This window comes from Diaporthe batatas (assembly GCF_019321695.1).
Source record: "Diaporthe batatas strain CRI 302-4 chromosome Unknown Contig00003, whole genome shotgun sequence".
Classification (NCBI taxonomy): Eukaryota; Fungi; Ascomycota; class Sordariomycetes; order Diaporthales; family Diaporthaceae; genus Diaporthe; species Diaporthe batatas.
In genome coordinates this window covers 1,554,955-1,576,569 of record NW_025408550.1, presented here as the reverse complement: position 1 = coordinate 1,576,569, position 21,615 = coordinate 1,554,955, and the positions used below count along the sequence as shown (strand labels likewise).

Below are 21,615 nucleotides of genomic sequence, written 5' to 3'. Positions count from 1 at the left end.
CGGGTTTGCGGACGACTCAGCAGCTCCCTCCCAAGTCAACACAGCCTACGAGCACATATCCCCGCAAAAAGTTCCACATCGACAGGCAGTTGAGACAGTTTACAACTTCATTCATGTCCATGAGAGGTACTCTCTCCAATTCATTATTTTTTGCCAGAAAACCACGTTGGCAAAAGCATTTTCAAGACCACAATTCCCTGAAGCCTGATCGTCCAAGCCTGGGAATCCTCCGAAGACACAATCGTAGCCCCTTACGAGATACGCCTTTGCAAATGCGGGTTACCGAAACATGAAATCATCCATCGGCCCTCATCCCTGATTTTGAAAAGATGTCCAGTTGGACAAAACGAGTACCTTTTTAGAGCCGCATTCATTCGGCACCGAGCTGAAAGCAGAAATAGGTACAGTACTGGAAACAATGTAAGTCGCAAGTCGCAAGTCGCAAGTCGCAAGTCGCAGGTCAAATGTCGAGCCTCGCCCGTCGAGCTTGGCATTCAGGGCTTCGAGGAAGATCCGGGAACACCTTGAGGTCGCCATTTTGGTCCCTAAGAATGAGGACCTGGAGGGAGTTCGGGGAAGGTCTCGAGATCCGCGTAGTAGAGGGTCAGCTCTTGCTGCGACGGAGTCAGTGAGGGAACATAACGCGTATGCAGAAAGAACGGCTTACCCTCACTCTCGCCCAAGTCTCGGCGTTCCAGAGCACGTAGTACCCTCGCTCAGCATCTGGGCTGACCGCCACCGGCTGCATCTCCACGTCCTTGGTCAGCCAGGCACGGAGCTCCTTATGCCAGCGCCAACCTCGCTGGTACCTGGACACGAGATTAGCAAGTATGACCAACGGCCGACTCTAAAAGCGAGCTTACAGTTGCTGTGCCGCCAGGTATTGGTGCCTGTCCTGCGGGCTCGAGTAGAACATGTAGAGAAGGGTCTCCTCGGTGAAGTTCGCCACTTTCTGCTCGATGGGCTGGGTGTTCCTAACAGTATAGCACTCGGGAAGGTTGAACTTCGGCTGCGGTGGCTTTGGGGGCTCGTGACTGGTGAGCGAGAATGTCTGCTCGGTAATTCGACTGCCGTCACGGTGCGTTAGTCGACGACATTGCCTACAAGGAGACGGGTGATACTCACGCGTCACTGCTCAGATCAAGACCCAGCTCCGCAGGGTTGAGACCGTGGACTAGCGCGTGGTACGATGGGTACTTTGCCATCATCGTCAACAGGCCCTTTATGCCCCATTTGTCCGCTTCCGACATGCCAGCAAGCGGGTCCTGAGCTGTGGAGGCCGAGGCTTCAGTGGGAGCCTCGACGCCTTTGCCGCTTGACGCGTCGTTGCCAATAGCGCCAATCGGGTTACGGGCATCTGCAGATTGACCAGCCCCATCCTGGATGGGCGGTTGGGGTGCAGCGCCATCCTCGCGAAAGGCGGATTTCTGTCGCGCGTCGTCCTCAGTGATCGAGGGTCGTCCTTCTGATGGTCGAGTACCTGTAGTAAGTTTAGTGAGACGCGCAAGTGAACACCTAGAAGCCTGGGATCAACCATACCAACGGGTGAGCGGGCCTCAGAGGCACGGGTGTTGGCGGTGACTGCATTAAGAAGCCCGTTGCCAGAGCCTCTAGCCTGTGTCGACGAGGATGCAACTGGTCCTTGAGAACCCATATTCATGCTCGACATGAGACTCGCAACTCGATCTTGACCGATTTCGCCGTTGCCGTTCCTATTCAACGGCGGAAACTCGTCACCACCACTGGGCTGAGCTTGTGGAGCCTGCTGAGCGATACTAGCTTGGCTACCAAATCGAAACGAGGTCTGACTGGATGGTAGTCGAGACGAAGGAGAGAAGAGGTCTTCTTGTTGCGCCTGAGGCATAGATGAAGCGGGAGTCCTGGGGCCGTTTCCTGGTCCCCCGAGGTTCCTGGCAGCTTGACCCGCCCATAGGCCCTGGTTGGAGGCACCTGCGAACGGGGCATTGTTGCTCAGTTGGGGGAATTCACTGTGATCAATGTCAGTCTTGCTTGTGCTAAATACAGTGCATATTTTGTTGCATGTCACCACATGTGTGAGGTGAGAGCAAGATGGAAAGCAGTAGAGGTGATGGGACCTGTTTTGCATGTATGTGTGTGCTGGATTGAGTGCATGAGCATGTTTGTGTGTTTGTGGTGAGAGGGGTGGCTTTGAGGAAGTCCATGGTACCCTTCGTCAAGTTCTCCAGAAGCAACCAGCGACCAGTCGTCGTTATCTTCTGGGACGTTCTTCTCCTTGGCCTCAGTCTCCTTGGGCTGAGTCTCCTTGGCCTCAACAGAAACAGTGCGGGACCACATCTTTTTTGCCTCAGTTTCCTTGGGCCGAGTCTCCTTGGCCTGAGTCTCTTTGGCCTGAGTCTCCTTGGCCTGAGTCTCCTTGGCCACACTAGAAACAACGCTGGACCACAGCAGCTTCCGAGACGGACTAGGTGTTGTGGCCAAAGTCTCCTTGGCCTCACCAGAAATAACGGGGGGCCACGTCTGCTTGGCCTCACTAGAAACAATGCGGGACCACATCTTCTGAGACGGACTGGTTGTTGTTGGTGTTTGTGGAGGAGCTGACAACTTGGACTTCTGCACCAGCTTTGGTTTGGAGGAAGTTGGGATTGCCATGGTGCGAGGGGGAAAACAAAAGCCCGGGGACGGGCCAATCACACGACAAAGTAATGGAAAGAGCTTTGAACTGCAAGTAAAGGAGTGACGACGGTGGGGCGCGAGGGTTGCGAGGGTGCGAGGATGTGAGGGTGTGAAGGTGCAGACGAGGGCGAGGGTGGCACCTACGATAGGTCCAGTGGTGTGGCAGGTGTCGAGCCACTCAAGCTTTGGGCAAAAGTCGCATTGCCTCCCAGCTGCCTTGTGGGATTTTGAATGCCACCAGAGCTCATAGGACCAACTCCTCCAAAAGCCCATCCAGACGAGTTGTTCACTGGTATTGCTGTAGACATCAGCACCACTGCGACACACAAGCTGAGGGCCCTTGTGCCTTACCCAGCTTTCCATTTGGTAACCTGTTTCCACCAGCTCTTCCTGCGTGTTGTGATTGCTGGCCGCCACCAAAGCCGCCGGGCATCCCCCTCATAGACTGAGGAACTGTACCTGCCCATATAACCTTTGTTAGCTATCTGTTTGACCATCGGTGCACATAGTGTGGCATGATGCGATAGGATGCGACGTCATGCGCAGCCTGATGCAGTCGCGGCCTGGGAACCAGGACATCTGGAGAAACATGTATATGGTCCATGCGTTCCAGGCTCAACAGCAGATAGCCCCTTTGGAACCAGCCACAGGCCACGGAACATTGCAAGGTTGGCAACTGGTTAAGACACCAAGGCCAGATGTCTCTCGATAGCCCCGACCACCAGCGGTCGTTCCTGACCGTCTCGAGCGCATCGCAGCCGTGTCGCATGGGAATGATGCTCCTGGATTGGGATCGGTAGGAGCCCCAGGGGTTGTTGGGCACCTGGGACAGAGGGACCGGCATCGAGGGCGTGCAAGGGCAGTTCGCGGTCATTCGTACCTGTCCTATTCATGGTTGCCAGCTCTTTCCTGACTGCCTCCCACTGGCTAGTATGGTAATGGGGACCTTTGGGTATCGCACTGTGGGTTTATTCTCGGAGGGGCTCGGTTTGGATATTGCGCTGTGTCTGGCGGGGTCGGTGAGTTTGGTCAAGGTGTCGGTAGAGTGCAGGTGAGGTTGGCTCTACCAGGACGCTCAGGACGAACTCCAGCAAAGGCATTCCGCCGCAGACCATGCAGGTGCGTGCACGGACGCTTCAAACCGCACTCTGTACCCCAGCAGGTATCCAGTGGGCCCCCACCATGGGAAAGCACCCTGGCAGCCTGGCACCTCAAAGGACGTTAGATTGGGGAAACAGGGGTGCTGTTAATGCGCTAGCTGTTTGAATGATGGCTCCGCAGATGACATAGGTAGGTGCCTCATTGATCAACTTTGGATTTTTTTTTTTTTCACGTTCACAAGTCTGCTGTTGTGCCAGATGCTTAGCAATAATGGACTGTCAAGCTAGAACAAGCATCATTGGGACCGTCGATTTTTGATTTTTTTTTAAAAAAAAAACTGTAGATCAGGTTCAGAAGCCTCATCTTCCTGGCTAGGCAATGGCTGCCAGGAGACTCTTCTGGAAATTGAAGTCGGTTACATGGCGGCCGATGAGCACCATCTTGCCTGACTCCTTGCTGCCTTGGTCTCCCCCTGATGGGGCTTCGAATATCTCAAACAGCTCCCTGACACCTTGTATTATCTTTGTCCCACCGTCTCGCACAACGAGGCGCCCTTTCAGACGGTGAATCTCGAAGGGGACGTTGTGCTTGTCACTATCATCCGGCAAGACGTTTTCCCAGAGAACCGACCGGAGCCACGCATCTACCCTACCCACCTGTTCTGTATCGAGCACCGGAAGCGGGATGGATATTGTTGAGATCGTCTAGAATGCATTAGCATCAATTTGCAAGGGGATATCTTAGTATGTATGCAGCAGCAACGCTGCTGAGAAAGGGCGCATGGAGCAACCGACCGAATCTAGATGACTGTGTCCTTTGGAATTGTCCAACTCCACAACGTTCTCGTAAGCATGGAGGTCCAGCAGGAATCCCTTTAGCTGAGGCACGGCGCTCTCCTTGGTGAGATGCAGTTTTGCCAGCCCGTTGATGGACCTGATCCTGTCCTGGACGGCTTGAAGCTCTTGCTCCGATACGAGATCCGTCTTGTTGATGACGATGACGTCGGCGTGAGATATCTGGACATGAGCGGTCGTCATGACAGGGCCATGATGGTCGCCTTCATCGTGGCCGTCGACCTTGCCCGCGGGATCATCAAGGCTTTTGAGAATGTTCTTGGCATCGACCAGAGTAACGATGCCGTCGAGATAGATTGTGCTGGCGAGTCCTTCGTCGACCCAGAATAGGGGGGCCAGGTTCCCAGGATCTGCCAGACCAGTCGTCTCGAGCAAGATGTAATCAAACTTTCCTTGCTTCGCCATCAAGCTCTCGATCGCATTGACGCCGGTGTCCCTACTCGCAATGTAAGATGGGGCTTCTCTTGTCTCTACACCATGACGTATGGCTCACTTAACCGAACAGCAGATACAGCCGTTTCCAACCTCTAGCCATTCCTCTACCGACTCGCCATCTTTGTTGACAGTGAGTGACTTCTCGATATCCAGTGCTAGCGACAGATCAGTATGAGTCAAACAGCACCAAGTGTCGTGAGCACATACAGTCACCGAATTCTATACTGTGTGTTAGCAGATTGATACTATACAAAAATGGCAGCATGCAAGCGCAGTAGGTGTCTCAGACCATTCATAATAACAGCAATTTTCTTGCCATGTTGTGCCGTCAATATGTAGTTCAAGAGGGTTGTCTTGCCCGCTCCCAAATACCCTACAGGCGCAGTGGTCAGCCCAAACCTATGCTGACACGCCGGAGAAAAGGGCTTGGTATATCAGAGAGTACCAGTGACTATTGTTATGGGGACTTTGGAAGTGATCTCCTCGTCTGCCAGATCGGGTCCAGTTTCAACCAGGTCAGGTGGTGCTTCGTCATCCGAGTCCATGATGTATGGTAGACTGTGTAAAGAGGGGTGAAAAAAATTATCGGGACAGGCGAATAATGTGCAAGAAAAGTTCACCGTTGAGCGAATGGGTTATGAAAGAGACAGGCCGATATAAATGGGTTTCTGCAAACGCCCTGCTCTCGACATGCATAAATACGCCAAATACCTAGCCAAGACAGGCAGTGACAAAATGCCTACTGTCAGTCATGTTATGTCACCCAACCCCACAGTGCGGCCCAGCCTGCCAGCCAGCCCAGCTCCATCATAGCCCAGAGCTTGGCCATCCCGCGGCGCACTATCGATAAAGCTGCAGGGGCGTGGGCGCTTAGCTAAGGCGAATCAGCGCGCCAGAGCTCCCGCGTTGTGAGACTCGAGCAACTCGAAGCTCCGACAAGGCCTGGCTGGGCCCACCCTTCGCTTGCTTGAGCCGCAGGCTGTCTGCATCTTGTCTTCGATCGACAACAACTTGACATTCGCATCTATGAAGCCCACCTCTGACAGTTGACAACTCCCATCTCTACTACAGACGGTTCATGATCCCATCAACCGCGGCGGATTTCAAGTCAGGGACAGTCAAGAGAACAAAGCCTTGTTTCCCATCGACGGGCTTGTCGCCGTTGGTTGCTCTTTAAGCCACCTTTCTCCTGCTCAGTCGCGTCCTCGCCCAGCCGGGTGCCACGTCAAGATGGCAGCCATGTCGCCCCGTCTCCCCAGCCCTCCTCCCCCAGCCGAGATCCAGATCGGACCCAAATCCCCAGGCTTGCCCGCAGACCAAGAATCGCAACAGATGGAGCAGACAATCCTCAACGCGAACTCGAGGAGGCGCATACACCCTGGCACTAAGAGCGCCGATATGGCCGCCGGCCCACCGCTTGTGCCCTTGAACGAGCTTGACTCCGCCTTCCAACTCCAAGAGCACCTCGCCGCCCTTCACTACTACCACACCGCCAATAACACGCGCCCTATTACCCGAGAGATAGCGAGCCTGCTTGCGACTCCCCCACCATCGACGGACAAGACGCTGTGGCTGTACGAGCTGTGCCGGTTCCTCGTCGCACAATGCAATAGCCTGATTGTCGGCTTCCTCTTCGACACCCCTCCCTGCAGCTTCAACACGTGCCCAGAGATGCGCGCCTCAGAATGGCAGTTCCTGTGCGCTGTACATGAGCAACCCAAGTCGTGCTGCGCCATAGATTATTGCTGCCACACTCTTGACTGGGCAGCCAACGTCGTGACGAACCCGAAGCTCTTCCCATCGCGCTTTGTGGCCTTGTCTGGCGGCGACGGCCCCGGACACGACAGGAACACCGCCCTCAAGAACTTGGTCAACGTGTTCCGGCGCCTTCACCGTATCTTTGCGCACGCATGGTTCCAGCACAGGGGTGTTTTTTGGTCTGTGGAGGGACAGACTGGTCTATATGTCTTCTTCAAGACTGTCTGCGACATGTTCGACACACTGCCGGCTGAGAACTACAAACTGCCTCCTGAGGCGGAAGGTCTCGAAAGCGCTGCGGCTGCTGCCGAGTCTACGGACAGGGGAACCAAGAAAGAGCACGGCCAGCTTCAAACGCCTACGATCCAGCAGCATTCTGACGACGACAACTTTCTACCAGCGGGCAGGACTAATACTCGGCGCCACATAAGAAGTAGCCCGTCGACAGGGAGCGCTGTGACGACGGTGATGGAGGCGGATGAGGACGACAGCGCAGACGTATCCGGCCGGCTGAGAGAAATGCGCATCTCCACACCGGAGACTGTGGTGGAGGAATCTGAAGGGACCGAAGTACCGGTTATTGTCGAGCATGGCATGATGGAGGGACCGAATGAGAAGGTCGGTGAGGAGAAAGAGACAACTGGACCTCAGGATGAGCCCACGGCGGAACCGGAGAAGGACGCCTGTGCAGCTGACCCGCAGGCTGAACAACCTTCTGACCTTGCGGAAAAGGAAGAGGCGTCGAGCAAAGGCGATGATGCGGCAAGCGCAGATAACGCGGCTCAAAGCAATGGCCAGGGCGAAGAGAAAGAGAAAGAGGCTGCCGCGCCTGGTGAACCCAAGGAACCCGCAGCTACCGAGAGCGCAGGCGATCTCTCAACGACAAACACGCAAGATTTTGCCACGGAGCAGGCCGAGGAGCACAACGAGAAGACCCTGGTCTCAGCTGAGGAGGACGCTCCCAAAGAAGCAACTGACAAGAAGGAGGAGGATACCGATAAAACCGAGACTTCTCAGGAAAAGGATTCGTAGCGGGTAATTGTTTGACTTCTCGGCATGTATAAGTCAAAGCCCGCCCGTCGCGAACATATCCAGCCCGCCGAGCGTGCTGGAGGATTAATCTGCCTGACCCTTAGTTCAGGCTGTCGGTGGATCGAGCAGTGTCCGCACTGCATTCATGCAGTATATGTAATATGTTTCGGTCATACCCAGGATACGAGCATGCGCACAAGGGTTCCTGCGAAAGGTCCCCTACGGCATTTTATTGTGCAATGCGAACCACGCTCAGTCGCAGTATCTTTGCTGCAATGTATTCATTAATACTACCATATTCGGTGCAACGGCACACAACGGTGTTGGTCCGGACGTTATCAGTTTGAGACACACACGAAAAGCGATACTGTGTAGGCTGAGACAGACGTACAGTCGCGCCCAGTCTTTCGCCACCCGCCAATTGCCTGTCATCCTTCTAGAATAGCTGCAGAACGAATTTAAACTTCGAGTCGTGCCCCGGTCACCGCCCACCGCCGAACCCCAGGTTTGCAGCTGGGCCCTACATGCAAAGACGCCATGGGCAGATCGGTGAAAGCCAATTGGACCCGGCACCCGTTTTGGGGACCATTCCGGACCATTTGGGAACGGCTATTTGGACCCCAAGTGACATCAGCCCGTTCCAGCAAAGCATGAATGACTACAAGCCTCTTGGTGTTCATCAGGGTGTTACCCGACGATAAAAGGTCTTGGTGCTAGCCTTCCCCTTGGCCCGTCTCTCGGCCAGTAGAGGTCGAGGAGATTCCACGCATCCGTCAGGGAGGCAGGGAGGCGATACAGCTGACTGGGTAGCGGGAAACTTCACGACTCGGAGACGTCTGTGTTGAGTCGCGGCATTGCGACACTAACGTGGCTGATATCGTTCTTGGCCTAGCGAACGATAAACCGACAGTACACAGCAGATTATTAAATGGCCCGGATCCCCATGCTCGAAGCCAACTCTTTTTCGCCCGAGAAGCCTAAAGAAACCCATGGGGAACTTGGCATTCCCATTCTACCCATCCTATCCCTGGAACCATGGTCTTGGCCTCTCCCATTTGCTGCTCGTGATATTTGAACTCTCCACCCCTTCGGAGGTGACAGCGAAAGCGGCCGCTCGACAGAGCGCCCACACTGAAATACACTTCCACTTGCGTGCTTATCCAGAATCAAGCTTCCACTACTTGCTTACGAAAGGTCACACCTCCACCACCTCAGGACTTGATGTTTTTTCTTACCGATCTTCAAACAACAAGACCATAAGGAGACACGGCCGCACACTCCGACTTACGACATCACTTCAGGGGCGGGCGAGCACTATCCGCCTCGACACATTGCCGTACCGCAACCCGATATCCGATTGGCGCTACCGCGGGTGGAAGGAAGACTAGCTGGTCAGACACGGGTCTCTGACACTGCTGCATGTAATCCTACATATGCATAAAGTCATTGGACTCGTTTTTGTCTGCTGCTTCTGGACACGCCCAGCACAGTTCCGCGCTGGCGGATAAGGCACCATTGGCCAGATTGAAGGCAGATTTCCTGATCCACGAGGCCCGCCCTTCCGCGGTGTGTAGGTGTGCAGGTGTGTAGGTCACGGTGTGTGTTGTCAACGGGCTATAAACGATCTACCCGAAAATTTCGACACTGGGCACTCGCCACGCCGGTCTGGAAGGACCGGCCCCACAACCACGCACATACATCTATCCATCTACCTGTCTACCTTACATATCTAGTTTGTCATACACGGGCCCTCAAGCCCATGGGCTCAACTGCACATTCTTGTGACTCAAGTGTTGCTCACACACTTGCTTATTTTATTTCCCTCTACTCGATTCCTAATCCCTCAGCAAAGGAGGAGAGAGGAAGAAAGTAATATATAAGAAGAGAAAACAAAAATGTCGACAGTAGTGTCCCGCGTCCCGGTGGACGCCGGTGACGCCGAGAAGCACGGCACAACGGAGGAGCAGCACCATGGCCACCACCATCACCACCAGCTGTACCAGAAGCACGGGAAACTGGTGTCGATGCTCAAGGTGGACGACGGCGAGGTCTACGAGAGCCACCCGGAGAAGCATCCCCGGTGGTACCAGCGGATCCTGGAGGTGGGCGTCGAGGAGAACGGCATCAAGCCTGTCCCACTCGAGAAGCGGACGGACGGGCGCTTCTATAACCTGTTCACTGTCATGTTCACGGCGCTCATGTGCCTGCTACCGTATGATACAAATCCTGTTTTTTTTTCTTTCCCTTCCCACACTCACATTGACCATGTAGATATATGAGTCATGACTGATCACTAACCCGCCTTGAATCCCCACCAGGCTGCCAACAGGCATGCTAGCGACCATCTCGTTCGGCATGTCCCTCCGCGACGCGGCGCTGGTGATCCTCTTCTTCTCGGTGATAACCGTGATCCCGCCGGCCTTCCTCGGGATCGGCGGCACGCAGACGGGGCTGCGGCAGCAGGTGCAGGCGCGGTACTCGTTCGGCCTGTACCTGGCCACGGTGCCGCTGCTCCTCAACGCCGCGACCATCATCGGCTTCTCGCTGGTGGCGGCCATCGTGGGCGGGCAGGCGCTGGCCGCCGTCAACCCGTCGGCCGTGAGCGACAACGTGGGCATCGTGGTGGTCTGCCTCGTCAGCTTCGCCGCCTCGCTGATGGGCTACCGCGCGCTGCACGTGTTCAACGCGTGGTCGTGGATCCCCAACCTCGTCGCCATCGTCATCGCCGTCGGCTGCGGCGGGTCCAAGCTGCGCCTGCAGTCCGACGTGCCGCCCGCCACGGTGCAGCAGGTCCTGTCGTACGGCGGCCTCATCGCGGGCTACTTCCTCACCTTTGGCGGCACCGTGTCCGACTACTCCATCTACCACGACCCGCGCGCCGTGCGCAAGCCCGTCGTCTTCGCCAGCTACTACCTGGGCATGTTCACGCCGTCGGTGCCGCTGCTGATCCTGGGCGCCGCGATAGGCGGCGCCACGCCCAACGTGCCCGAGTGGGCCGCGGCGTACGAGTCCCTCGGCATCGGCGGCGTCGTGGCCGAGATGCTGGCGCCGGCGGGCGGCTTCGGCAAGTTCGTGCTGGTCCTGCTGGCGCTGAGCGTCATCGGCAACATCGCCATCTCCATGTACTCGGTGGCGCTGTGCCTGCAGATGATCGTGCCCTTCTTCGCGCGCATCCACCGCTTCCTGTTCATCGTCGCCACCTTCGCCGTCATGATCCCCTGCTCCATCGAGGCCGCCCGCGCCTGGGAGGAGTCCCTCGAGAACTTCCTCGCCCTCATCGGGTACTGGGCCGGGTGCTTCGACGCCGTGCTCATCATGGAGCTCGTCGTCTTCCGGCGGATGGACTACTCCTCGTACGACCACGCCATCTGGAACGTCGGGAGGGAGCTGCCCACGGGGATACCCGCGCTGCTGGCGAGCATCATCAGCTTCGGGCTGGTGGTCCCCGGGATGGCCGAGGCGTGGTACACGGGGCCGATTGCCGAGAAGACGGGGGACATTGGGTTCGAGTCGGCGTTTGTGGTCACGGGGTTGTGTTATTTCCCTCTTCGGTGGCTTGAGATCAGGTGGAGGGGACGGCTGTGATGGGATGGGATAGATATGCTGCATGGAAAGGGAACAGCGCCCCGTTTCTGAGGCTCTGAACGACGTGACGACGATAATGACCGACCACAACAACAACACAAGTATAGACAGCATTGACGGCGGCGGCATAGACTGCACCCCTCTCCCCTGGAAGAGGGTTATATAGACATGCAGCCATGACACGCGACAATACCATTTGAACTTTGTTTCTTTTCTTTCATCTCATGCGTCCATCAATCAATCATTCCGCTGTCCCATCCATCCACCCATCCACCCATCCACCCACACCGACGCTGGCTGTAGAGACAAAGACTACCGCATGATCCTCCCACAGAGCACCATGTCGTCGCCCATCTGGGTCCAGACGACGTCCGTCAGCCTCGGCCCGGGGACGCGGCGCATGTGCGCGTCGACGGGCCTCTCGGGCGCGACGGTGACGGCGCCGGCGCCCAGCCACACGGGGGCCACCGTGACGATGACCGAGTCCACCACGTCGAGCCCCTCGTTGGCGAGCAGCAGCAGGTCGTTGATGACGGCGGCCCCGCCTTCCACCATGACGCTGTTGATGCCCTCCTCCCACAGCACGCCAAAGATGTTGTCCCACGTCATCACCGGCCTCGGGCCGGCAACGCCGCCGCCGCCGCCGCCGCCGCCGCCCACCCCCTCCCCTCGCGCCTGGTCCGCCTCCTCCCCTCCCCCCTTCGCCACCCCCTGCTCGGCAGCCCTCCCCGCCCCCGCGACAGCGATATACCTCCCCCCGACCGCCTCAAGCACCGCCGCCCGCCCCGCGTCGGGGACGACGCCCTCGGCGACGAGGACCCACGGCCCGAGCCCCTTCCCCTCCCGCGCGAGCTCCACGGCCCTGCTGCCGTCCGAGACGGCCCACCGCGCCCGGGGGTCCAGCACCACGGGCCGCGGCTGGTGGCCCCCGCCCATCTCGACCTCGAGCCGGCAGTTGAGCCCCGGGTCGTCGGCGGCGGCGGTGCCCACGCCCACGAGGATGGCGTCGTGCCGGCTGCGCAGGAAGTGCGTCATGGCCTTTGTCGCCGGGCCCGAGAGCGCCGTGCGCGCGCCGGGCGCCGTGGCGATGGCCGAGTCGAGGGACTGCGCGTAGGTCAGGGTTATGAAGGGGCGGGGCTTCCAGTCGAGGTCGTCGTCTTCTTCGTCGTCGCCTTCGGATCCCTCTGCTGCTGCTGCGTGGCCGTGGTGGCGATCTCCTCCCTCCCCGTGGGCTGAGGGTGCCGGGGACTCTGGGGATGAGGCCTGCTGCTGCTGCTGCTGCTGGAGTAGTAGTTGTTGTTGTTGGTGGTGCGCCTCCCCTGCCGTGTGTTGATGGTGGGGGGCCTGCTGGTTCTGCTGTTGCTGCTGATACTGGTGCTGGGCCGGCGGGGCAAAGTTGAGGGCGAGCGTGTGTGAGTTTGAGGGCGAGGTGTGCTGCTCGTCCACGGGCGGCGGCAGGTAGGGCTCTAGCTTCCGGGAGCGGAGGTACGAGAATGAGAGCTGCTCCGGGGGCGGCCGGTCCGGCCGTGTGATCTTCCAGCTTGTTTGTTGTGGTTCCGAGGCCGAGGGCTGTGGTGCTGATGCTGATGCTGAAGCTGCTGCTGTGCTGTCGTGAAATGTCGCGTGTGAGGCTATTGGGTGAAGGATTGGCTGGGGTGCGTCGAATACACCACCCCGGCGAGGCATGATGGGCGATCTCCCGGGAAGTCCCCCTCACTATCTGTCTCGCTCACTTTCTCTACACCCTGCCGGAAATGTATCCTGATATCTTAAAAAAATAGCTTGTGACGTGGGTGTGCGATGAGAGCCGTTCCTCAGTCACTCCGTCACCTGCACGTGGTAAAAGATGGGCAATCAACAGCCCGTTCACCTGCTCATAGGAATGTATGAGGGTTGGTGTATGTACGTGTGTGCAGAAAGGCACAAGGTGGGCGTCAGACGGCCGATACTTCAACAGTCCGGAGCCTCGGCGGTGGCGGCTTGGCCTGGGGAGACGAGGCGAGAACGTGCGGCAGGTGGCGCGGGTGAGATTCTCGCGTGCCTCAAGCTCGAGAGCAGCAATTCTGTCCAGTCAGGAATATCGCGGTGATCTTCAGTAAGGAACTTCAAAATTCGTGAATCGATGCCTGCCTGGTTAAGCTAGTGGAGAAGGGCCGCCGTCGTCGGGTGAGAATTCGCCGCCCGGGTGAGAGATCAAGCAAGGCTCGGAGGTCGGGGTTTAACCCGCCCGCCCGTGTGTGTCGTCGGGTGGAGCCTTGGGTGCGGGCCGACAATCCACACGGCGCCAGCCATCCATCCATCCCGTCAGCCCGTCCCGCCCGTGCATGATATGTCACATCACAATCACCGAGTCTGCTGCAGCTGAGGGACTTTCTTATCATATTATTCTGGTTCTGCGGCCATGCTGTCATCATATGAACAGCCAGTTAGTTGTTGGGCACATGTGCATGTGTGCCTGCCATACATAGACCATTGCGGAGTTCTCCCTCCGTCTCTCAGAAAGATAGATAGATGGCCAGACTGCTGCTCCCAACGCTGACACACACATCCATCTATAATGACCGTCCTCCTCGAAATGCAACGGTGAATAGCTCATGCTCATTCGACCTCTGGGTATCATCAAAACATCCTCAAACACCAATCCACGCAGCTTTCCCCTCCTCCTCAAGCACCGGGTCGGTGCCCGCGTGTTTCCTCCTCTCCCTCAGTCCGGCGCCCTCATGCACACATCTCTACTGGCTCGCTTCCATGCCAGCATCCACGCCTTCAACCCACGAGCGCACCGCCTCTCTCAGCACGCTCTCCTTCTCCCTGCCGCGCGGGCCGCCGCTGCTGGCCCGCCCCAGCTCTTCCCTCTCGCTCTTCCTCTGCGTCACGTCCCTGGCGATGTTTTCCAGCGCGGACAGCACCACGGTCTTGCACTCCCCCCGCGGCACCTCGCCCTGCTGAGGCGAGCCCTTCCGCGGCTGGGTGCTGCCCTGGGCCACTTCGACCTCGGGGGCCAAGCCGACAGTGTTGGACACCGTGGTGCTCGCGGCCGCCGCGGCGAGCAGGTCGGCAAAGCTCTCCCGCCTCTTGCTCGTCGACCGTGACGAGCACTGCGAGCTGTCCTTGCTCATGTCGCTCCCGTGGGCGATCACCCGCTCCACCGCCTCGATCAGGGTGTCGTCCAACGTCACGATTGGCTCCTCGACAAAGTCCTCCTGCAGGTGGTGTTCATAAGGAGAGATCAATGGCGTCATGTTGGTCGAGCTCATCGTGTTGACAGACGAGGACAGCAGCGGCGTTGTCCTCTCGGCGCCGCTTCTGGGCTTGATCAGGCGCCGGTATCGTACGCGCCGGATCGAGAAGTCGGTGCTGTCTGCAATGAGCGCCGAGCTGACATCCACCCACTTCTCCTCGTTGCCGTCGGCCAGCGCAGCTGGGTATGGGGTGGGCTCGGCCCGGAGTGACGCCTTCACCTGCTCCACGAGGTCGTTCTGGGGAGGGATCGCCTGCAGTATGAAGTCCGGATGGTACCGCTGGAGCCAACCCGCCACGTTCATCGGCACATCGCCGTCAAAAGCGACCCGGGATGCCTGCTCGAACAACTCGAGGCCGCTCAGGCCTGGCGTTGACAGGTAGCCACTGCTGGACGGCGAGCTGACGGCAGTCTCGAAGGAAGCGATAAAGTCCGGAAACGGTACGTCAACGTCGATGACACCGTCCTCAGGGTTGATCGTGGTCTTTACCGGCGACTCGAAGGCCCCGCTTGGATCCGGCTTCCTCTCCATCGGGATCGGTGCGCGCGACCTTTGCCCGGGTCCCTGTTCAGCGTCTGGCGTCTCTGGGGACTCGGCGTCCCTCTCTTTGGGGGAGTTCCTGGTCCTGGCCTGCGACGACATGGGATCCAGAGCAGCGGCTTCCTCCACCATCTTTGCAAGGGAGTTCCTTCGGTTCGAGACTGGCTTCCTTGGCGACACGGGTATGCTGTCCCGACTGCCTGGCGAGTCTCTATTCGGCGCCGTGCTAAGAGAGGATTCCCTCCGCCGCGTGTTCCAGAGCCCACTGATCACGCTCCAGCGCGAGCTCGTCTGGGTGTCAGAACTACCCATGCTGTCCCCTCGTTTTAGCGAACGCTTCAGATCGTCGGCTGCCATGCTGCTGTCGGGGTGACCGTAGGCCTGCGATTCTGAGTTCTGGGTCGCGAAATGCGGAATAATAGTGCTGTGCTCCTGCGTGACAGTCGCCGTTGTGGCGGCGCTGGCCTTCCGACTGTCCGTATCACTTCCCTGGAGCGGCAGGCTCGTTCTGATAGACGCGGCATCTGACGCCCGGCGCCCATGCTGTCCATCCATGCTAAGGTGGGCCAGGTGGGCCGGCACGGAGACTTTCGTACTAGTAGTGTATGTACTCGCGGTGCGGGAGTGCGAGGCATGCCTCGAGGCACCGCGACGGTTGATCTTGCGACGCAGGGACTCCTCCTTCGTAAGGGGAATGATGAATGACGGAGGAGACTGTGAAAAGCCCCCGAAAGAAGCTGAGGTCTGCGGCCTCTGCGTCCGCATCGACAACAGTTGTTGGTTGGCGGGCAAGAAAGCAGAAAGCAGAAATATGAGCCTTCGCGCAGCCACGCGATCCTGCGAGACCACAATTGTTCTCGCGGGAAGCGAAAGGTCATCGTCGCTCTTGAGCTTCTGCAGGGCGGAAAACTGCCGGCGGTATCTAGAAGGGCTCAAAGCCTGCAGCCAGTCCGTGTGCACCGACAGGAATCCCGTGAGCAGGTTGAAGAAGAAGAAGCCTTGGTCTCGTCCGCCAGCCCACCGCTCCACCCACCGAGCCTCTTCGCGCCAGATTCCCCATCGGTTCTGACCGGTGACGACCCTGGTGGCCCGTAGACCCAGCACGATCCGAGCCCTGGCAGCGTCTACCTCCTCCTTGACCAGCTTGTCATTTGCTAGACAATTTGGGAGAAGAGAGATGAACTTGGTGTTTGTTTTTGGCGGTTTCTGGCTGGCGTTCGAGGGCGCCCGGGGGAAATGGCTGTTGACCGAGCTTGGTGCTGGGTTCGGTGACGCGATGTCCGCCTGCTTCAGCAGGGCAAACAGCTCAGTGGCGACGGTAGACTGCAGAGAGGTGAGGCTGCGCATGATGACGTCCCAGTGTCGCGTGATGGCGTCGATCCGCTCTTCCGAGTCCATGCTGAAGCCGGCATCGAGAGCCTCAAACCCGCCGAAGCTTGGCCCGACCGTCGCCCAGCCAGACCGCCTCGCGGAGTTGTAGGATGATGGGAATGAGTCCTGTTGCTCGTTGTAGGAGCTCGAACCGCGAAAGGCCGACCGCGACGCGCTGGCGGGGGCGGTTTGAGGCAAGCCGGGTGGCAGGCTGATGATGAGAGCCACCGCGTACATTGGTGTCCGCTTCTGCTTCAGTTGTGCCTTTTTGGCTTTCGCCTTTGCCTCGTCACTCGACTGGGGGAACGGGAATCCTGAGCTCTCCTCGGAAAAGCGCCCCTTGGGGGTGCATGCCAGAGTATCGTCGGCAGGGATACTGACTGGAAAGAGCCGCGTGATGAGGACTCTCTTTCGGTCAGACGATCGAGGAAGTGGCGAAGAGACTGATGGCTTGAAGGGAGGCACCGCCTCGGAGGAAAAGGACTGAGACAGCTTGCTCGTCCTCGTTGCCGACCTGCCAATTGATCCCCTGCCGTCTCCGAGACCCGAGCTGGGCACGTCGTTGCGCATGTCTGAGGGGACAACATGGACTTTGGTTGACGTCCCCTTGTAGGCCAGGAACTCATTGTTTCCAAAGATGCACCCGGCAAAGGTGTCGATCTCCTGCTTGTACTCCCTCAGGAGCTTCTGCGACTCGGTCTCGGCCTTGCTCTGGGTGCGGCTGTGCATGGAAGCCCTCCTGTCGAACGCGCTCTGGCGTGGCTGGGGACTGCCGGGCTGGATCACAACAGGCTTGGACGACTGGCCGGTGCTGGTTTTGCGCTGTGCAGATGCGAAACGACGGGAATCCTGTGGGAGGGCCTGGGACATGCCTGCCATGGTCTGGGGCCGCTCAGTGGGCGAGGGCTCCTGGGGCAGCTGGGGCCGCTGGCTGTCATACAGCAGGGAGGCGGGAGACGAGCTCGAGGTGTCCTGCATGATAATGACGCGAACGTCGCGGCTCTCGATCTCGAGGTCGCCGTCGAGATCGTAAGGGTTTGCGACCGAGGTCTGCAGAGGCAGCACAGAGGCGCTGGACATGGGGAAGACCTGGTCATTCTGGTGCTGGTACAGAGTCTGGGCGTCTGGGAACAGGAGGGAGCGGGTGTGGATGTCCTCCTGGACCGACTCGAGCGACGAGACCTGTTTGGAGGTAGAAGGCTGGGCCTGGTTGGAGTTACCCGGGGTGTTACCCAGGTTGAACAGCTTGCCCAGCATGGTGTGTTGTATGTTTTGAATCCGGTGGTGTTGAAAAGTGCAGTTCTGGTAGACGATATGCGATGTACCTAGCTCCACTTGAGCAGCGCCGAGAGGAAGGGGCGTGTCCTATCGCGGAGCGCACTGCGGCCGAACCATCGTTTGGCGGCGGTCGATGTCAAGATGGTGGTGATACGATCCGGACATGGCCACGACCTAGATCAGGCCTGGATGCTTTTGATATTGGAACAGGCTCGTGGGGTTGGGACGGCGGTCAGAGGTGAAGTCGGCGGGTGGGGGTGGTGCTGGTGTTGAATACTGAGTGAATGAAGCTGCCGGTGCGGCTCTGATATTGCTGGACAGTGCGTCTGTATCCAGACGGCGGCGGTGAGAGTCGCCGTACTAGATATAGGGATGGCGGCCACCAGACCAGACAGCTGACAGCCGGGCGAGGGAGGCAAGAGCAGGAGAGGTCACGATGATTTTGGGGCCTGGCTGGGAGTGGGTGTTGTTTGTTCTATGGCGGGGTGGGGCGACCCAGAGGTACTGCTGCGTATGTACCGCTGCGTGTATCGCAGGGAAGCAGGACGAGGGGCAGCAGGGGGGGGGGCGCGGTGGGATGGCAGGGAGGGGCGAGTGGTCACGATGCTGGTTGCAGGGCGGGATTACTGCTTCTGGGGCGTGGACTGCGCTGTTGCGGTACAATGGCCAGGCCTGGGCTTCTGACCCAATTGAAGGGTGCAGAGAGGACAGCAGCGAGGTGGAGTCAGTCCACAAAAACCAGGCACATCTGTCCGCGTCGATTCGACCGTCGGCCAAATGACAATGTTTCGCCCACGTAATAAATGGGCGGCTGTACAGGAACTGCAGGCCAGGCGCAGGGAAGGGCCAGAGGGCAATAAAGTACGGAGTACAGGGCGTGGATCGGAGTGGGCGGGGCACTATTGTGATGTATCAGGAACTGACTGCGTGTGTGCAGTCTGGCAGTCTGGCAGTCTGGATTCTGGACACAAGAGGATCGTCGTCTTGGGTTGCCTGTCGTCGTTGCTGTTGCTGTTGCTGTGGTTGCTGGTGCCGTTGCCGAGCCGAGCCGTGTTGTTTGCGACGGAAATGAGGATGACGATGGGGAGACAGACTACACTACTTGAGCATGTGCTGCGCCTCGAGCTTCTGACGGGGGGTCGGGTGAGATGGGACTGCTTGGCCTGCAGCTTGGGGAGCTTGGGGAGCTTGGGAACTGGGAGCAGGTGGCCGTTGTTGATGTGGTGGGTCCAGCACTCGCAGCAGTAGTTTACCAGAATACTGTTATTGATGTTGTCGTCGACGAGGTTGAGGTCGTGGCCGTGGTCGTGGCCGTAGTGCCAAAAAAACGTCAAAGCTGAGTGGACTAGCCCCGTGGGGGAATTGTTTGTTGAGGGCCAGACTGGGAACCCGAAGGCCGGAACGCCGTTGTTTGCTAATGCTGGCGCTGGTACTCGTCGTGCCAAAATGACTTGAAGAAGGGGACCGGGACCGGCGTGGGCTGAAGCGCGAGTAAGTCCCGACTGCAAATGCAATAAAACCGCCGGCGCTACTGGGATTTGCGACAACCGCCCACGCGTGACATCACAAAAAGAGAGGAAATGCGGGAACGAGGAGACGAGCCCGGGATCCCAGCTGTCGGAGGATGGCCGACCATTGAAAACTGAAGGGCGAGGTCGAGGGCGAGTCCAACGAGTCCAACGAGTCCAAGGGAGAGTTTGTCTAAGTAGACTGGTAGAGGAAGGGGAAAAGGCTGTGTGTGTGTGTGTGCCAGTGCCAGTCCAAGTCTACCTAGGTAGCAGAGAGGAACAAGCCGAGGTGGGGGGAGGGCTAAAAGACGGTAGGGTAGGAGGGTGGGAGCACTTGAGGGTAGGAGGCAGGAGAAGACCAGGAAAGAAAACAACAAAAAAAGCAGCGTCGTCATAGGAATGTATTCATGACTGCTACTCGTCTGCTGCGCAGTGCTAATGCCGCTGCTCTCTGCTGGTGTGCCCTCTCGGTGCCAATCAGCCCTGGAGGGTGATATCGAGAGCAACATGCCCGGCTCCCATGCTGCCATGCTCTCCCCTCCCGAGATGAATGCGACGGCCAGCAGCAGCATGGCCGGGGTGGGTGCCATGGCGGCCACGACGGCAGGGCGGCCAAGTTGCGGTGTACGACAATACACAGTACCCTCGCTGCTACCGTTGCCGTTGCTGTTGCGCCTACACCCTGCTGCCGCCGCCGCACTGCAGTCTGCAGGGAAGCTTGAAAACGTGGGAGGGCAAGGATATCCCAGCGTTGGGGCCTCGCATCCTGTGCCATGCCGCCTTCTCAGCCTTCTCTCGTCTTATTAACTCAACATGGACAAATCCCTCACTCATCTGGCTGGCTGGCTGGCCTCTGATAGAGATGGATATCTATCTACAATGCGGGATATCTTGCTCAATACCATGCTCAATACCATGCCCCGCGGAGATAGACACTGCATGTTGATCAAGGATGAGCTCATCCCATGTCCCAGAATAGCAACGATTTGAGCAGGCACTCCCGACCAAATGACCAATCCTGTGCAGTGTAATTCCGTGGTACTGCCGTGGCTGCCGTGGCCGTCGTGCTGGGACTTCGGGATAGACCCCCCCAGCACCACACGGCATTGTGTAGGGCAGCAAGCAGTCATATGCCATTGGGCTGCACCTCGTCTGCTGGGGTCGGTCGTCAATGGTCATGCAAGCAACCCCGCGCTACCAAGGGCCGGCTTCCCATCCCCCCACCCCTTCCCTTCCTCCTGTTGCTGGTCGAACTGGCTGACCATGGACCCCTTCTTGGAACAAGCGCCGCCAACTCCAAACCATATCGCGAGCGAGCACGAGGGCATTTCATTTCCGGAAGGCTTGTTCTTTCCGCGGTCGCAATTGAATTCTCGGGGCCTCATAAGGTTTGATCCGCCCTGTTGTCGGGCTTGTGGGCTCATGGCAGACGCAATTTCATCGTCCAGCCTCGTTTTACACCCAAACAGCCTCCTGTCCCACAATGCTAAATGCTACCACCGTCCTGGCGCTCGTTCGTGATATCCTCCTCCCAGCCGTGCTAGGTAGGCTGCTATGCTGACAACCCACACCCCCCGGGCCGGAGCTGATGGAGGGAGGCGATCCATGGTGATGGGCTGTCAGCAGTCCCGACTTGTTTTCACCGGCCTCCTCTTCGAGGCTAGTCGTCCCGGAGCGGGAGGCACCTTGCTACATCTCAGACCGAACAGGGTTCCTGAAGTCCCAGACACCCAGAAGGCCAGCCCTGTCAGCCTGCCACCCAGCCCACCCAGCACCCAAGTAGTGCAGCTGCTAAGTCGGCCGCCAGCCGTTCACGACGGACGACGGGGGTGGGGGGCAGCTGGGGGATGAACTCATCTTCGGAACCAGACAACCCCCCCCCTAGCCATCCTGCCATCGAGTGTTGATCAAGCCGCGCTCCCGGGTCCCTACTGAGTGCAACCCGGCCATGCCACCTTGCCGTATCAATGTGGTAAAGGGCATGCATATGCCATGGCCTGTCTGCCTGTCTCGCCCTCTGACGGCACATCACATCACAGCGCTCGGCGGGGATCTGAGCCACGCCTGCCACGATCGAGCTCCGACGTCCACTGCTCGATCCGAGGGGGTCGAGGCGGTGAACCGGGAGAGCCGTCATAAACCATAACACCGTTGTTATTAATCTACGGATACCTCCCAGCCCACCCTCCCACGCTTCCCCGTGGTTTTGAGCTGCCCGACCGGGACCGTGCTCCAGGACCGTCCTTGCTGCCACCA

General features: G+C 58.4%; 5 protein-coding genes across 5 annotated transcripts; 2 read left to right on the top strand and 3 right to left on the bottom strand.

Moving 5' to 3' along the window:
• Positions 1–89: 89 nt before the first annotated feature.
• Positions 90–3,707, bottom strand: KVR01_003323 (CCR4-NOT core subunit CDC36). The gene is made up of 8 exons (XM_044782866.1): positions 3,536–3,707; positions 3,007–3,114; positions 2,800–2,953; positions 1,540–1,988; positions 1,126–1,480; positions 864–1,067; positions 668–809; positions 90–614 (listed from the first exon to the last, which is right to left on the bottom strand). Exons 1-8 carry the CDS (start codon positions 3,546–3,548, stop codon positions 546–548), a joined length of 1,494 nt encoding a protein of 497 aa, XP_044648338.1. The 5' UTR covers positions 3,549–3,707; the 3' UTR covers positions 90–545.
• Positions 3,708–5,830: 2,123 nt separating this feature from the next.
• Positions 5,831–8,326, top strand: KVR01_003463 (uncharacterized protein). Its single transcript, XM_044791406.1, has one exon. It carries the CDS (start codon positions 6,276–6,278, stop codon positions 7,833–7,835), a length of 1,560 nt encoding a protein of 519 aa, XP_044648478.1. The 5' UTR covers positions 5,831–6,275; the 3' UTR covers positions 7,836–8,326.
• Positions 8,327–8,448: 122 nt separating this feature from the next.
• Positions 8,449–12,104, top strand: KVR01_003112 (uncharacterized protein). Its single transcript, XM_044781354.1, has 2 exons — positions 8,449–10,047; positions 10,154–12,104. Exons 1-2 carry the CDS (start codon positions 9,731–9,733, stop codon positions 11,418–11,420), a joined length of 1,584 nt encoding a protein of 527 aa, XP_044648127.1. The 5' UTR covers positions 8,449–9,730; the 3' UTR covers positions 11,421–12,104.
• Positions 11,733–13,106, bottom strand: KVR01_002431 (2,5-diamino-6-(ribosylamino)-4(3H)-pyrimidinone 5'-phosphate reductase; the record flags this gene model as incomplete). The annotated part of the gene is made up of 2 exons (XM_044783005.1): positions 11,733–12,524; positions 13,089–13,106. 2 exons carry the CDS (start codon positions 13,104–13,106, stop codon positions 11,733–11,735), a joined length of 810 nt encoding a protein of 269 aa, XP_044647446.1.
• A 681-nt stretch (positions 13,107–13,787) lies between these two features.
• KVR01_003696 (uncharacterized protein) lies at positions 13,788–19,710 on the bottom strand. Its single transcript, XM_044782794.1, has one exon. The coding sequence runs from the start codon at positions 17,828–17,830 to the stop codon at positions 14,153–14,155; it is 3,678 nt and encodes a 1,225-aa protein (XP_044648711.1). The 5' UTR covers positions 17,831–19,710; the 3' UTR covers positions 13,788–14,152.
• Between the last annotated feature and the right edge of the window lie 1,905 nt (positions 19,711–21,615).

What these genes read in the sequence shown, in the direction of transcription:
- KVR01_003323 (XM_044782866.1), bottom strand. An exon ending in CTTGATCTGAGCAGTGACGC is followed by an intron (nt 1,068 to 1,125) that starts GTGAGTATCACC and finishes CCGTGACGGCAG; the next exon opens with TCGAATTACCGAGCAGACAT. An exon ending in AGACTTGGGCGAGAGTGAGG is followed by an intron (nt 615 to 667) that starts GTAAGCCGTTCT and finishes ACTCCGTCGCAG; the next exon opens with CAAGAGCTGACCCTCTACTA.
- KVR01_003463 (XM_044791406.1), top strand. Translation starts at nt 6,276, where the DNA reads ATGGCAGCCATGTCGCCCCGTCTCCCCAGCCCTCCTCCCCCAGCCGAG.
- KVR01_003112 (XM_044781354.1), top strand. Translation starts at nt 9,731, where the DNA reads ATGTCGACAGTAGTGTCCCGCGTCCCGGTGGACGCCGGTGACGCCGAG. An exon ending in GCGCTCATGTGCCTGCTACC is followed by an intron (nt 10,048 to 10,153) that starts GTATGATACAAA and finishes AATCCCCACCAG; the next exon opens with GCTGCCAACAGGCATGCTAG.
- KVR01_003696 (XM_044782794.1), bottom strand. Translation starts at nt 17,830, where the DNA reads ATGCTGGGCAAGCTGTTCAACCTGGGTAACACCCCGGGTAACTCCAAC.